Source organism: Mytilus trossulus, chromosome 8 (assembly GCF_036588685.1).
Source record: "Mytilus trossulus isolate FHL-02 chromosome 8, PNRI_Mtr1.1.1.hap1, whole genome shotgun sequence".
Lineage (NCBI taxonomy): Eukaryota > Metazoa > Mollusca > Bivalvia > Mytilida > Mytilidae > Mytilus > Mytilus trossulus.
In genome coordinates this window covers 52038731-52056818 of record NC_086380.1, presented here as the reverse complement: position 1 = coordinate 52056818, position 18088 = coordinate 52038731, and the positions used below count along the sequence as shown (strand labels likewise).

General features: G+C 32.8%; 1 protein-coding gene across 2 annotated transcripts; it reads right to left on the bottom strand.

Annotated features, from left to right (window-relative positions):
• Positions 1–505: 505 nt before the first annotated feature.
• Positions 506–18028, bottom strand: LOC134681120 (origin recognition complex subunit 1-like). Of its 2 annotated transcripts, none has more exons than XM_063540556.1 (9): positions 16533–18028; positions 15421–15540; positions 13378–13422; positions 9875–10007; positions 6592–6692; positions 5794–5843; positions 4084–4201; positions 1597–1694; positions 506–752 (listed from the first exon to the last, which is right to left on the bottom strand). In XM_063540556.1, the coding sequence occupies exons 1-9, from the start codon at positions 18019–18021 to the stop codon at positions 555–557; spliced, it is 2352 nt and encodes a 783-aa protein (XP_063396626.1). In that variant the 5' UTR covers positions 18022–18028; the 3' UTR covers positions 506–554. The 2 variants fall into 2 exon arrangements, with proteins under 2 accessions (XP_063396626.1, XP_063396625.1); XM_063540555.1 differs by having other exon boundaries at positions 508–752; positions 15421–15549.
• Positions 18029–18088: the final 60 nt, after the last annotated feature.

Genomic DNA, 18088 nt, shown 5'->3' with positions numbered 1-18088 from the left:
ATAAGTCAATGCTAAGTTTTCATGGTTAAGTTTGTTTCTTAGATACTATAAGCAATAGGTCAACTATATTTGGTGTATTGAATGATTGTAAGGTGTACATTTGGTTTATCAGACCTTGGCCTCATTTTCTTGGATCATGTTAAGTTAATGTGATACTTGTAGTAAAGTTTTATATTTAGGACTATCAACATAAAATCTTTTGTAAGTAAATAAGGTGAGCAATTTCAACATGTGCACTCTTGTTATATAGATTAGACTGTTGGTTCTGGTTTGAATGGTTTTACAGTAGTCATTTGTGGTGCCCTTTATAACTTGCTGTAGATGTGAGCTAAGACTCCCCGTTAAAGATCGTATTTGACCTATAATGGTTTACTTTTACAAATTGTGACTAGGATAGAGAGTTGTTTCATTGGCACTCATACCACATCTTCTTATTTCTATTAACAAATTCTTTATGGACACTACACTAAGTAATACATGTAACTAAATTCAAAAATGTTTTTATAATCTATTTCATAAATTTATCACTGTTTCTCAGAATCTTTTTCATAACTTTACAAATGTTTCTTGAAATCTAATTTCAATCTTTTCATGTTATTAACAAAGAAGTCTGGAACATAAGCTGTGACGTTGAGATTTCTGCCTTCCATGAATTCTGGAATAACTAAGGACCTGGCATGTAAATGTAATGGTAGGTAACGCACTTCAGCTTGTCGTATCCTCAGACGAGTCAGCATGTCAGGAAATATCTTCTGTAATCAGAACAAATTATTACATTGGTTGAAATTAACTTTATTGATTTCCCAGTAAAACAAAAACGTGGTTATTTCACTCGTCTAACGTCATTCAACAATAGGCATTGTCAAGAACATCGGATCAAAACAAATTGTGAATGCCTAGAAAAAAATATAGTTCTTTACATTTTCTACTTTAATTTCACAAAAAAAGCCATTTGCCAATGTAATAAAAAGAATAACTAATCAAAGAATTCAAATATCGAAAAATATTCTACTCCTGACCAAACAAAACTGATAATTAACTCATTCGATGAGCACATTTGTGAATTAATGTGTTGTTCGGTCACTCGTTGAATATTTTTCTCTATTTGTATTCTTTGATTAGTTATTCTATAATTATTGAATAACTACATCATGTAAGTTCTACAAGATACATTATAATCAATTGGACACACAACCGGTACTGTTAATTGACCAAGCATGTGTGCTGTTATATGACCAGTCTTATATCATTAGTGAACACTGTCACACTAAAAGATTGTAAATATATAAACCTGTATTATGATGTCACAAGTATTCCTACACAGGTGAAATAGCTATGTCTGTATTCATAACACATTTGATATCTGGCATGAATTGTGTTTGCATTCTATTAAAATTATTAAAAAAAATAATCGTCATGACTCTACATTGTTATTTCAGCCAAATTTAGTTTAAAGGACGTGAAGAAATCTTAAACAAATTGATGGGCTATTAGGTTGTTCAAGTAGAATTTTATTTTGATATTATAATTGATGACAAACTGTCACATACAACCTACAACATTGTACAATAGTCGATCTTGTACTGTTCTACATACCTGAGGAGCCATTTTGGTTATATGTGAATACTTGTGATCTCCTAGGATGGGTGTGTTCAGTCCAAAGAACATGTGAGCTCTAATCTGATGTTTTACACCTGTAAACAAGCAATATAAGTATTAAAATCTACTTAACAATTGATGTTGATTTTGACATTCCCACTTTGACTCATCTTTCCAATTTATTTTAAAAAAATGTGTTATGAATGCCATTTGGACAACTATGCACCTACAGCACAGAACAAGGATGACTGGGGAATCATTAAATGTTGTCTGTATATATAATTAACACCTAGTGACAATTAATTCAGTTTCCCACCACATTTTTGCACCTGCCTCAAGTCATGAACATCTGGCCTTTGGTAGTCTTGTATTTTTTTTTAAATTTTGGTTCATTTATATGTTTCAAAAATTAGTGTAATGTCTTTTTAGCTAGTTTACATGATTATTTTTGGGGCCAGCTAAGGCATGCCTTCAGGAGTGGGATTTATCACCGTATTGAAGACCCTTTGGTGGCATTTGGGTTGTTTTCTGCATTCCTGTTTCCATTCTCAACTTCAACTAAACAACACTAAATCCTAATCAACCAACTATGTCTTTACAGAGTTACTTTCCATCACTTACTTGTCAGGGGAATAAATTCTACTAATGCTGCTGTGCCTGATGTTGCCAATACTTTATACTGAGAAACTGTGCATCACTTACTTGTCAGGGGAATACATTCTACTAATGCCGCTGTGCCTGATGTTGCCAATACTTTATACTGAGAAACTGTGCATCACTTACTTGTCAGGGGAATACATTCTACTAATGCCGCTGTGCCTGATGTTGCCAATACTTTATACTGAGTTACTGTGCATCACTTACTAGTCAGGGGAATACATTCTACTAATGCCGTTTTGCCTGATGTTGCCAATACTTTATACTGAGTTTCTGTGCATCACTTACTTGTCAGGGGAATACATTCTACTAATGCCGCTGTGCCTGATGTTGCCAATACTTTATACTGAGTTACTGTGCATCACTTACTTGTCAGGGGAATAAATTCTACTAAAGCAGCTGTGCCTGATGTTGCCAATACTTTATACTGAGTTACTGTGCATCACTTACTTGTCAGGGGAATAAATTCTACTAAAGCAGCTGTGCCTGATGTTGCCAATACTTTATACTGAGTTACTGTGCATCACTTACTTGCCAGGGGAATACATTCTACTAATGCCGCTGTGCCTGATGTTGCCAATACTTTATACTGAGTTACTGTGCATCACTTACTTGTCATGGGAATAAATTCTACTAATGCCGTTGTGCCTGATGTTGCCAATACTTTATACTGAGTTTCTGTGCATCACTTACTTGTCAGGGGAATACATTCTACTAATGCCGCTGTGCCTGATGTTGCCAATACTTTATCCTGAGTTACTGTGCATCACTTACTTGTCAGGGGAATACATTCTACTAAAGCAGCTGTGCCTGATGTTGCCAATACTTTATACTGAGTTACTGTGCATCACTTACTTGTCAGGGGAATACATTCTACTAATGCCGCTGTGCCTGATGTTGCCAATACTTTATACTGAGTTACTGTGCATCACTTACTTGTCAGGGGAATACATTCTACTAATGCCGCTGTTCCTGATGTTGCCAATACTTTATACTGAGTTACTGTGCATCACTTACTTGTCAGGGGAATACATTCTACTAATGCCGCTGTGCCTGATGTTGCCAATACTTTATACTGAGTTACTGTGCATCACTTACTTGTCAGGGGAATACATTCTACTAATGCCGCTGTGCATGATGTTGCCAATACTTTATACTGAGTTACTGTGCATCACTTACTTGTCAGGGGAATACATTCTACTAATGCCGCTGTGCCTGATGTTGCCAATACTTTATACTGAGTTACTGTGCATCACTTACTTGTCAGGGGAATACATTCTACTAATGCCGCTGTGCCTGATGTTGCCAATACTTTATACTGAGTTACTGTGCATCACTTACTAGTCAGGGGAATACATTCTACTAATGCCGCTGTGCCTGATGTTGCCAATACTTTATACTGAGTTACTGTGCATCACTTACTTGTCAGGGGAATAAATTCTACTAATGCCGCTGTGCCTGATGTTGCCAATACTTTATACTGAGTTACTGTGCATCACTTACTTGTCAGGGGAATACATTCTACTAATGCCGCTGTGCCTGATGTTGCCAATACTTTATACTGAGTTACTGTGCATCACTTACTTGTAAGTGGAATAAATTCTACTAATGCCGCTGTGCCTGATGTTGCCAATACTTTATACTGAGTTACTGTGCATCACTTACTTGTCAGGGGAATAAATTCTACTAATGCCGCTGTGCCTGATGTTGCCAATACTTTATACTGAGTTACTGTGCATCACTTACTTGTCAGGGGAATACATTCTACTAATGCCGTTTTGCCTGATGTTGCCAATACTTTATACTGAGTTACTGTGCATCACTTACTTGTCAGGGGAATACATTCTACTAAAGCAGCTGTGCCTGATGTTGCCAATACTTTATACTGAGTTACTGCTTTGAATGTTCCTTTAGATCTATTGAATCCTTCTGGTTTCAGAACCATCTAAAATTAGTAAACATAATTTTATTACTCAGTATTAATTGGCATAATTTCATTATGCAAATCATATAACTGTAATGTTTGTAGTCAACCTAGCAAATCTCAATGAAGGATTTATATAGCTAAAGAAGTAACATGTTTTTTTTGTATCATTGATATATACATGTTTATCATACATTTAGTAGTAAATACAGTAGTTCTGAATATTTGATAAATAGCCTGCTGTTTAATCCATTTTGCGTAACTTTGATGCGCACCATTATCAAACCCTACTCATTTTTTTTTTATATTAATAAAATTGAGAATAGAAGTAGGGAATGTGCCAAAGAGACAACAACCCGACCATAGAGCAGACAACAGCAGAAGGTCACCAACAGGTCTTCAATGCAATGAGAAATTCCTGCACTCGGAGGTGTCCTTCAGCTGGCCCCTAAACAAATACATACTAGTTCAGTGATAATGAAATTAACTCTGTTTTAATTTATGCAAGCTTTTTCAGAATTTTTTTGACGGTCATTCAGGTGTGATGTAATTTCTTAAATAACTTCATTGTTCGCAAGGGTGATGTCACAAACATGGAATGGAACGAAATGCAACTATAAAAAAGAACTCCATGAAATACCATATAAAACACACAAACAATACAATAAACAAAATATTTTTAAAACAACAGCAAGCAAATTGTAAGGCAACCCAGGTGCTTTGGATGAGAAATAGAGCAGTTCTTTTAAAGCTTTTAAACAAGACAAAAGTAGAACTGAAGGTAGCCCAGGTGCTAGGGATCAGAAAGCAGTTCATTTACACTCTCCTGTTGAAATAAATGAAACAGCGTTTAAAACATGGCAAAATCCGTATCACGTGCCGTAACAACCTAGACCTAAAGGCCCTCTGGCTGATATTGGTATCTGGGGATGATACAGCATAGGATACAGATTTTGACATGTATTATTCTCTATATATACAACACAACACATATCTCCTTATATTCATACTGTATGTTTGTTTTATTACCTGTGTTTCAAAAACCCTACAGTAAATTATGATTTTTTTACGAAAAAGGAGTAATTAATCAGATTTTGGTGTGTTAAAAGTTTAATTTGTATGTTTACTACAGAGTTGTCTGTATAATGTTGTCATTTTTCACTGTTTTATTTTTGGAAAAGACATTTTAAATTACCCAGTTGAATTCAAAAATGAGATAGAAAAATTATTATTTTAATGAATATAAACAAATGCATAAAATTTGAAGAGTTTACTCTTTATTGCTTACATTAACTTCATTTGAACTTTGGTGGATAGTTAAATGTCTCATTGGCAATTATACCATATTTTTTACACATCAATACAGGATTTTTCACTTATAGCAATTTGTTATTGCCAATTGACAGCTTTGAAGAATAACAGCTGCTATCCTAAAAACGAAATTATTGCTGCATTACTATTGGTGCTGTAAAGGAGCTCTGGCAGCAATCCACTAACATAGGTAATACAAAACAGACATTTTGTCCTTAATTTTTATGCTGCATGTGTTGTTAATTTGCAGTTTTTTCCCCATCATTACACCATATCTACATGTTTCATATTTTAACCCTTACCCTATATTTTCCATCGATCTTGCCCTCTGCCACTGGTATGTCTATCACACCTGAAAAATAAAATTACATTTTTCATATAAAGTTTGAATCTATTTATTTCTCGACCTTGTATGCAAAAATGGTGGCCTTCGGCTGTTGTCTGCTCTATGGTCGGGTTGTTGTCGCTTTGACACATTCCCTATTTTCTTTCTCAATTTTATTCCTCAATGTTTCATGTAATCAGCCAAGCATCAACTTCAATACATCAATCAATACAGTAACTCAGAGAAGACGCAGACGTAAATTAAGCAATGGATGAAGAAATTTGACAGCCTATAAAGTAGTGTCTATACAAAGTATGCATTTAAAAAGAAACTATAAAATAAAACGATTTTGTTTTTTCAATGCAAATAGACCAATGAGAAATCAGTTCCATATTAAACCCAACAAATGCTGATGCTTAATTCTCCCATATACATTTATTGAAAAGCTGTTTTAATCAATATGTTTTATTTAACTGTTCTCTCCTTTCTCATTACAATATTCAAAAATTCTTCAATAAGTTGTCGATTCAGCATTCTTGAATTACTTGTATTTCAATAGTTTCATTGTGCATGTATCTACAATGTACATGTAACCGCCTTACAATCATCACTTGAATCTGTCACTTGTAAGTGTAAAAGTGTGTTAGTGTGTTGTAAGTGTGTAAGTGTAAAAGTGTGTTAGTGTGTTGTAAGTGTGTAAGTGTAAAAGCATGTTAGTGTGTTGTAAGTGTCTAACATTGAAACATTAAACATGTGATAGAAACTTATGACTTACCTTCTTCAGGCTGAGGGATGCCTTTGGTCAAAACAAAGAATTTCTTTATCACCTCATTTTTCTTATAAGCTTCTGTTAATCTGTAGGCCATCATTTCTGTTCTATAATTTAAAGATAAATCAACAAATCATTCAACAAATACTGTAAATTCAGAAATTATTGCTTGCATTTATTATTGCCTTTTAGTCATTTTTGACTAAAATGTGATTTTAATTTTGTGACATTGAGGATTATTCTGTATTCAAACTTCAAATTATTGCGATTATAACCCTGTTGCATTTTCCCCAATAATGATAACATCCCAATAATTTCTGAATTTACAGTACTTCACTTCAAAAGTGTTGTCCTTTTTCTGAATATGGACCATAATTTGGTATTCGGCCTTTGGTTTCTTTTTGTATCCTTTTTTATAAGTTCTAAAATTTTAACTTTTATTTTGTGGGTTGTGTTGGTGTTAGAATAGTATGAATGGAACAATCGAGTTTTTCGAGAAAAAATTTATACATTTTGATTCACCGTTTCACGACAGGAAACCAAACAGGAAACCAATCTTTATTTTCTTTATTTTGCACAATATAATTCAAGAGGCATAAATAAACACCATTACTAGTGTTACTTGCTTCATGTTAATATTTAAAATCTATTTTCAATGTTATATTAAAGTTTTTTTTAAAAGTGACAGGAAACCATAAGAAACTGAAAGCATTTTTTTAGTTTTATTTTATTGCAAAATCTGCTTAAAATAATCTGAACAGTATACTTTTTCTTAAAATCCATCTTAAATGTAACAGTATTATAAAACTCCTAAATATGTGCTTGTTTTGAAAACAATTAGTACAATTTATTCAGAATTTTCCATATTTTCTTCATTGATACAGGATACCATAATCGTTGTATCTTGATGTTTTGGCCAAAAAAATATATTTATATTTGGTTTTGAAATTCCAGTTAAATAAAATTTATTCCAAATCATTGGCAATGTAAAATTCTTTAAATCCAGTAAAGAAAAAAACTTTTAACTTTGAATTAAAATCTTTAAAATAGGCACCATGTGATATTTGTGACCTGTACACAATCTACATGGTTTCCACATTTTAACCTACTTTAGTGGGCTAAAATCAATAAAGTACTTCTTTTCAAGTCATGTCTGGTAAAAGTTTACTTTTCCTTTGACAAATTTATTGCGTTTCTGAAAAGTGTTTGCAGAACATGAATAGCAAAAAATAATTATAAATTGTGACAAAGTTACCAACTTTGTACATTCCAAGTGTAACGGTATATTAACATGCATTTTTCATTTAATTATCTTTATTCACCTAAAATATCCAGTAATATTTACTGCTGAAGCAAAATCAATCCAAGGAACATCGGCACCATGATAAGAGACGTAATTTCGATTGAATTTTCCAAGGACCCTTTACATCGTTATTGGGAAACGTAGTGTGTTTAAACGTCGGTCAAATCTGAAATCGATTTTGTCAAGTCATTGGGCATTTATTTTCACACAAGATTGTATGTAACATTATGCAAATAGGAAAAATAATAGACCCCCGGCGTAATCTCTTTGAAAATTGTATTTTCCTCTTTTAAACAAGACGAAACACGTCTACATATTATGTTTGTTAACATCCCGTTGGAAACAAAAACAATGTTTAGACCTAGTATTTCGTACATCCAGCCCTAATGGCTTGATCACATGTTAGTCACATGTTTCACGTATGACCGGAAATTATTAGAACTTACGGACAAAAACAATTTTAATAAATAACTGGACTTCTGTTTCGTGTGAAATGTAACGCATAACGACAACGTCATTTTCTTACTTAATTATTACGAAGATCAAAACAAGAATGTAAATCATCTCTGATTTACCTGTTTGAACATCTCACGAGAGTTCATATTTGCATATTGTTTTTAAGAATTCTATTACAACAAAGCAGATTACATCATCTAAAATTTGCGTTACGAAATCGGACACAAAAGTCACTCCACTGTTCTTACATCTGCTACATCAATACTTATAGTTCTCGGCATTTTCTTCTCACTATTCTTATTGGTCAATGTTCTTTGTTATTTGAAAGCAAAAGTTACGAATTTGCCAGTGACGATTATCTATAAATCAGTCAGCGTTATGCTCTTCGGAAGCAAAAAATAACGCGAGAAACGACACAAAAATACGGTTGTAGAATCTTTGAAATTCGTATATTTCAATTTTTTTTCTAGGGAAGAGTAGCATACACTTGACAAAAAATCCAAACTTTTGAAAGCCAGATATGCATAAACACCTATTATATATTATTACCTGATATATGACCAAAATGGACCTTAAACTATAGCCTAATTCAATATTACATGTCAGAGTAGAAGCTAATTCATAGTCTTTTATATTCCATTATCTGTCCTGTCCAACAAGCAAGACTATTTGGATAATTTTCCACTTTCTGTATTTATTCATTCCCTATGACGTTATTCAATTTCAAACAGACACACTACAAAGACTGCTAAGAGACTTTGCTCATTGTTGAAGGCTGTACGGTGACCTATAGTTGTTAATGTCTGTGTTATGTTGGTCTCTTGTGAACAGTTGTCTCTTTGGCAATCATACCATATCTTCTTTTTATAAAAGAGTAGGTCTAGTAGAAAACAAAATAAGGTGTCTTTGATTTTTCATAGTAATTAACATGGCTTAACGTGAACCTTGAAGAAAACTGAATATGAACTGTGGGGTAAATAGTAATTTTACCTTTCTCATATTGCATAACATAGAAGCATAATAGCAGGGGACAATATAAGATGTGGTATGATTGCAAATGAGACAACTCTCCATTGAAGTAACAATTTGTTAAAAGTAAACCATTATAGGTCAAAGTGCAATGTATATTATATTGATCGCAGCAAAGTTTGTTTACCTGTTATTTTTACAAAAGTTGATCCAATTGCTACATTATTTAAGGAATGACTGTAATATTTTTTCTGTCTATGAAGAAATAACATAAAAAATTTGGTGCACACTGAATAACGTGCATAGCGGGTTATTTAACAGTGTGCACCACATTTTTTATGTTATTTCGAATAGACAGAAAAAGTATTACAGTCATTTCTTATAATTTAATTCTAAATTCTATTTTAAACCGTAGAAAACCATGAAAAAACATGGTGACGTCACGGTCACATGACTAAATTATGTCTATGGGCTCATAACAAAATAACGTCAGCCAATCAGAAGATGTGTTACATCCAAAATTAAATTATTACTGTATAAACATTGATAAACATAACATACTTTGCTAACAAGATAATCCCTGTTGAATCTCTGTCTAGGTGTGTTATAAGGTGGAGCTTCTTCAGTTCTGGGTCAACATGGTTCTTTAACTTTTCTAAACAGTTCTGTATAGTCAAATGACCTCCAGGGCCGTCTAAAAATAATCAAAATATAAATAAAATTGAGAATGGAAATGGGGAATGTGTCAATGAGACAACAACCCGACCATAGAAAAAAACAACAGCAGAAGGTTATATTAACAGGTCTTCAATGTAGCGAAAAATTCCCACACCCGGAGGCGTCCTTCAGCTGGCCCCTAAACAAATATATACTAGTTCAGTGATAATGAACGCCATACTAGTTTCCAAATTGTACACAAGAATTGTACATGTACTCAAAATACAAAGAAAACATACAAGTTTAATAAACAGCTGCGCCATGAGCGTATGATACGCCCAACGTCTTTTGTGGAAGTTTTATGGAATACTGTAAATTCAGAAATTATTGCGAGGTTTTTATTATTACGAATAATGCGACAGAGTTGTAAACGCAATAATTAAAACTCGCATTTTGTAATATTTTAACTGAATAAAGCATGACTTTTCCCAAAATCATAAAAATTAAAATTGCATTTAAGTTGATATTGAAAAATTGCAATAATAAATGCACGCAATAATTTCTGAATTTACAGTAATCATCAATAGTTTCTGAGAAAGTTTTAAGCAATAACCATATATTGGTTTTGAGACACAGTGGGACATGTGAAACCCCAAACCCTTTTTTTTTTCAAAAAACTAAATATCACTAAAATAAAATTTTGAATCAAAACCAAAAAGTATACAAATCTTTAGATTAATATAAGAAAGAAGTGAGTAAAGTTTTAAGCAATAATCATAAATTATTCTTGAGATACGGTGCAACATGTAAAAAAAAAAACTCCCCTGTTTAACAAAATACTCAATAACTCCAAAATAAAGTTTTAAATCATCACCAAAAAGTATACAGAGCTTTAGATTAATATAACAAAGAAGTGTGTAAAGTTTTAGGCAATGATCATAAATTGTTTTTGAGATACGGCACATCATGTAAAAAAAAACTCCCCCTTTTTTTACAAAATACTCAATAACTCAAAAACGAAATTTTGAATCATCACCAAAGAGTATACAGATCTTTAGATTAATATAACAAAGACATGTGTAAAGTTTTAAGCCATAAAAAAGAATCGTTTTTGGGATACGCTGCGACATGTGAAAAAAACACACCCCTGTTTTAGTTACAAAGTGCCCTAACTCAAAAAGTTTTAATCTTATTTGCACCAAAAAGTATTCAGATCATTTGACCATCATAAGAAACAACTATGTTAAGTTTCATGAAATTTGGATAAGTCGTTCTCAAGTTACGGTGCGACATGTTTACGCCGGACAGACGGACGGACACCGGACATTTGTATACCATAATACGTCCCGTCAGAATTTTGACAGGCGTATAAAAACTGAACAAGAGTGCACAAGCTGAAATATCTCGCCTTCTTTACTAATTATTGATATTATATTGATAGTCCTAAATATAAGTTTTATTACAACTGTCACATAAACTTAACATTAACCAAGAAAAATAAACATTGACAAATGAACCAAGAAAAATTAAAATTGACAAATGAACCAAGAAAAATAAACATTGACAATAAACTATGAAAATGAGGTCAAGTTCAGATGAACCATGCCAGCCAGGCATGTACAGTTAAGAATTTTTCATACAACAAATATAGTTGACCTATTGCTTATAGTCTATGAAAAACAGACAAAAACACAAAAACTTAACACTGAGCAATGAACTGTGAAAATGAGATCAAGGTCAAATATAATCTACGCGACTGACATATCAATCATAAATATTTCCATACACAAAATATAGTTGACCTATTGCATATAGTATTAGAAAAAAAGACCAAAACTCAAAAACTTAACTTTGACCACTCAACCATGAAATGAGGTCAAGGTCAGATGACACCTGCTAGCTAGACATATATACCCTACAATCATTCCGTACAACAAATATAGTAGACTTATTGCACAAAGTTTAAGAAAAATAAACCAAAACACAAAATCTTAACTACCGTATTTGGCCATGTGTAGTCCGCACTTTTTTCCTTAAATATGTAGTTTGTACAAGGGATGCGGACTATACACAACTATAGACGGTTTTGGAAATTTATAAAAAAAAAAAAAAAAAAAATCGTTTTTTCTGCATTAATAATGTATATTGGAGACGTGTATTAATATTTTTTTAATTTAATTCTTAATCTTTTTTAATTTTTCATTTCAAAATTGATTATTCAAAATAAAAAGGTGACATCCTGCATAGGTAATCAAGAGGGGTAATTAAGGATTAAGTATGGGTGTGTAGCAATTAAATAATGATGTCAAGTTTTGACAGGTGTTAAATAATACAATCCCCAAAAAAAACAACATGATCAATGAAAAGATTATATAAGATTACATAGTTTTAAAATTTTGATTACTGCTTATTAATTTAGATAAATGTTTGATCTCTTTTTTCTTTTGTTCCATAATATTGAAATTATTTCATATATCAGCTTGGACAAATGTTGATTTTAAAAGGGATCTTTTGATAAATAACTACTTTTATAAAATCATTTAAGATCAAATACCTGATGAAAAGCTCTACCATTTCATTATTTTTCATGTTATAAATTTAACAATTTTTGTTTATATAAAATACATGGAGAATAGGTTCCTTTCTATGGAGTTTTACAGTGAACAAGACTTGGACATGTACACCTTACAATCCTTCCAAACAACGAATATACTAGACCTATTGCTTACAGTATCTGAGATATGGACTTGACCACCAAAACTTAACCTTGTTCACTGATCCATGAAATGAGGTCAAGGTCAAGTGAAAACTGTCTGACGGGCATGAGAACCTTGCAAGGTAGGCACATGCCAAATACAGTTATCCTATTACTTATAATAAGAGAGAATTTAACATTACAAAGATTCTTAAAGTAGTCACTGAACAATGAAAATGAGGTCAAGGACATTGGACATGTGACTTGATGGAAACTTTGTAACATGAGGCATCCATATATACAAAGTATGAAGCATCCAGGTCTTCCACCACCTTCTAAAATATAAAGCTTTAAAGAAGTTAGCTAACGCCACTGCGGCAGCTGCCGGATCACTATCCCTATGTTGAGCTTTCTGGGACAAAAGTCGCAGCCTCAACAAAAAATGGCAATATCTTACCAAAAGAAATATTAGTTGGCAAAAATAGTATACTCACTCATCCTCTTTGTGCCTGTCATAAAATAGTATAGAGCTTTTAAAAATCCCACTCAAAATTCATATTGTAATCTTTGATCATATAACTTTCGCCAACTTTGGAAATAAAAGAAGAATGTGCCCATGGGATGCAGATGCCCAATCTAGTAAATATGTGAGAGACAAAGTACTAATTCAAAACTATTGGCACTTTGTTAACTCCCTTTTATATTAACTTACCAACACAAGGCATTCCATAGGGTTTACTGATGGCTATTACATCATCTGGAAGAAAAAGTTCAGATTAATTCCTTTACATTTTATTCCTAAACTAGAAAGTTGTCTATTTGTCAAGGTCTATTGACTTCAATAGATATAGGAAGATGTGATGTGAGTGCCAATGAGACAACTCTCCATCCAAATAGCAATTTATAAACGTAAACAGTTATAGGTCAAGTCAGAAAATATGAAAGTAAATTTAACTGAGATTAGACTTTCAAAAATGTGCCATTTACAACAAGGTCATAACTAGAGGCTATAAAGAGCCTGTTTCGCTCACCTTGGACTATGTGAATATCAAACAAAGGAAGCAGATGGATTATATGGATTCATGACAAAATTGTGTTTTGGTGATATCATATTTAAAATTTACGAAAAATGGTTAAACATTTACTTTATACATGTTATAGGGCAATAACTCCGAAAGGGGTCAACTGACCATTGTGGTCATGTTGACTTATTTGTAAATCTTACTTTGCTGAACATTATTGCTGTTTACAGTTTATCTCTATCTATAATAATATTCAAGATAATAACCAAAAACAGCAAAATTTCCTTAAAATGACCAATTCAGAGGCAGCAACCCAACAAGGGGTTCTCTGATTCATCTGAAAATTTCAGGGTAGATAGATCTTGACCTGATAAACAATTTTACCCCGTTAGATTTGCTCTAAATGCTTTGGTTTTTGAGTTATAAGCCAAAAACTGCATTTTACCCCATTTTCTATTTTTAGCCATGGCGGCCATCTTGGTTGGTTTGGCGGATCACGCCACACATTTTTTAAACTAGATACCCCAATGATGATTGTGGCGAAGTTTAGTTTAATTTGGCCAAGTAGTTTCAGAGGAGAAGATTTTTGTAAAAGTTAACGACGACGATGACAACAATGGACGACGGATGACGGACGCCAAGTAATGAGAAAAACTCACTTGGCCCTTCGGGCCAGGTGAGCTAAAAATGATAAAATCTTCATCTTCATTGTATGACTTCTTTTTTAGAGATTGTAAAATTTAACTTCAAGTTCATAAATTCATTACAATTACGATTGCACGATATTATCATAAAGCTGGCTAACAACTTTCGTAGAGGTTACATGTATAACAATCAACCTTTAGCCTCGTTTTTTAATTACCTTTGTCTTGCAGTATACAAAGATTTGTAGAGGTCATAACAATTCACCTTTAACCTTATTTTTTCAATTATTTCTATCTTGCACAATACCATGACAAAGCTTATTAAAAACTTTCAGGGACTGAGGTCATAACAATCAACATTAAGCCTCTGTTTCATTAATTACCTTTGCCTTGCAGTATACCATGAATATATGATAAAGCTCTAGAGGTCATAACAATTCACCTTTGAACTTATTTTTTCAAATTATTCTACCTTGCACAATACTATGACAAAGCTTGCTAACAACCTCCGTAGAGGTCATATGAATTAACCTTTAACCTCAGATTCTTATTTACCTCTATCATACACAATACTATGATATAGCTTGTTAACGACCTCTGTAGAGGCCATATCAATTAACTTTTAACCTCAGATTCTTATTTACCCCTGTCATACACAATACTATGATAAAGCTTGCCAACGACCTCTGTAGAGGCCATATCAATTAACTTTTAACCTCAGATTCTTATTTACCTCTATCATACACAATACTATGATATAGCTTGTTAACGACCTCTGTAGAGGCCATATCAATTAACCTTTAACCTCAGATTCTTATTTACCTCTGTCATACACAATACTATGATAAAGCTTGCCAACGACCTCTGTAGAGGTCATATCAATTAACCTTTAATCTCAGATTCTTATTTACCTCTGTCATACACAATACTATGATAAAGCTTGCCAACGACCTCTGTAGAGGCCATATCAATTAACTTTTAACCTCAGATTCTTATTTACCTCTATCATACACAATACTATGATATAGCTTGTTAACGACCTCTGTAGAGGCCATATTAATTAACCTTTAACCTCAGATTCTTATTTACCTCTGTCATACACAATACTATGATAAAGCTTGCCAACGACCTCTGTAGAGGTCATATTGTGTAACTGTTCCATCATTTCTTTGTTTTGCCTCATCTTCTTTCTTATTGGTTCTGTTGGTTCTGTTGGTTCTGTAATAAATGAATTCAATGTAAGGTCAAAGGTTAATTTAGCTATACAATTTTAATACTTTTTTTTTCAGAGTAGATGCGATTTGTAACTTTTTCCAGACTGGGGCTGGAACCTGTAAACACCTTACACTTTTTTCTATTTAGATGTCATCTGGATCGAACTCTTTCCAAATTGAGAATAAATAACTTTATTTTTTTAATATTTACCGTATTTTTTAATGCATTGCATATATACATGATATACAATTTACATAAATTTGTAAGAGCTACTGAGTACTTGCTCAAATTTCATCTCAAAATTATATTATCTAAATTCATTCTAGTGACTGAGTTACAAAATGTATTAAGTATAAACCTGAAAAGTTGAGAATTGTGCACAGCTGGTAAGCACATGGTATTAAAGCTTGAAATTATTCATGAGGACCTTTAAGCATTTCATTATAACTATGTCAATAACCATGATAACTGGTAAAATATTGAAGCAGAAGTAATTATCATGTATATGCATGATACATGCATGTGTGATGAACATGATGATGTGAATGACACTTGTGTGTTAGAAATTTCTTTACATTATTTTGGTTAAAAACAAGTTATATATATTACATGATAGATAAAGGAAGATGTGGTATGAGTGTCAATGAGACAACTCTCCATCCAAGTCACAATTAATAAAAGTAAATTAACAGTACTATAGGTCATGTAGGTCAAGGTACAGCCTTCAACACAGAGCCTTGGCTCACAGTGAACAGCAAGCTATAAAGGGCCCCAAAAATTACTAGTGTAAAACCATTCAAACAGGAAAACCAACAGTCTAATCTATATAAAAACGAGAAACAAGAAACACTTATGCACCACATAAACAGATGACAACCACTGAACATCAGATTCCATACTTATATCCAGGTAGGACAGGTGCAAACAATTCTACATTGTACATGTAAGCAAATTTGAAACAGGTATATATTATAATACACATGTACCTTTAGATAATATAGATTTATCTTCAAGCTCATCTCTTATTTTTCTGGCAGCTTCCTCAGCTGTAGAGAGACTTTTCTCCTCATGCACTTTTCTTGAAGAGACGGTTTGCTTACGATTATAAGCAGATGACTTTTGATGTTCTGTGGTTAAATCAAGAGTAATTTTACTTTGTTTTATATCATTTGAGTTTCTATTTTCTACTTCTGGCTGGTTCTTATTGTTTGTCTTTTCTGTTGTATGTAAATTATTGAAATATTGACTTTCAATTGAAGTTTCATGATCATTTAGTTGGTTATAATCAATTTCTTCTAGTGAAACAGGCGATAACTTATTATTTTCTTGTTCATCTTCTCTAAATTGAGGATCAGATAATATATCTGGTTTAATGTTGGTATTTTCATTTAAGCCATCTCTAGCACTTTCATGCTTCAGTGCATAATCAAAATATTGCTGATCTATAATGTTACTTTGAGTTTCACTAAAAGATTCAGATTTTTTGTTTGCACTGTCATGACTGTGATCTGAAATATTTGATTGATGTGCAGTGTCAAAATATTGTTGATCTATAAAGTTATCACGGCTCTCTTCAGTCACAGACTTAGCTTTAAGATCAGAGTTTTCCAGTGTGCTCTCCTCAGACTCCTGCTTTAATAAATAGGGAAAATATTGTGTCTCAACTGTGGAAGATGTGTTGTTAGACATCTTTGTTTGTTTGTCCATCTCTCGGTTTAAAGAAGAATTAAAGGAATTTTGATCAGTATCATGAGAAAATCTATTCTCTTCACTAGCAGTTTTTCTTTTAGATTTAATTTTGGTATGATGTTCCATTTCATAATCTCTGTTTTCTCTTCTTGATGTCACAGTAATGTCTTGTCTAGTTGGCTGTAATCTAGGATTTTTTAAATTTAATGAGAAATTTTGTAGGATATCACCCTTATTGTCTGCTGAGTGAAAATCTTGTGTTGAAACATCTTGGACTATTGAACGAGAATCCATATTGATATCCATTCGCATGCTGTCAGTATTTGAAGCATTAACATTTTTCTCCTTTCTTCTTTGTCGCTTTGTTTTAACGTTGTATGATTCATTTTCATCAGAAGACTGGCTTGTTACAAACTTATTTGAAACACCTGGATCTAAGCGAACAAATCCATACAGCACTTGAACTGTGTCATATTTTTTCTTACGGAGAATATTGGGAATGTTGTATTTTATTGCCAACTGTTCTGTTTTGAGGGACACCTCTGGATTTACCCGAGGCTGAAGTGATTCATAAAATGCATTAATGCCATATATGTCATTTTCTTTACAAACATCATTTGTGACTTTACACTCAGATGTTTGTTCTTCTATCTTGGTAACTTGTGAAGAAATATATCTGTCCTCAATGTACCGTATGTTAAGATATTTATTTCGTTTAAAAATAATCCTTAAACTACGAGTAATGTTGGATCGTTGTGCTAAATTCATCCCAACACAATTTCGCATGGGCGCTGACATCTTGAAAATACTAAATACCGAAACCTTGCCGGTGCTCGGAAATCTTCTGGTCCGC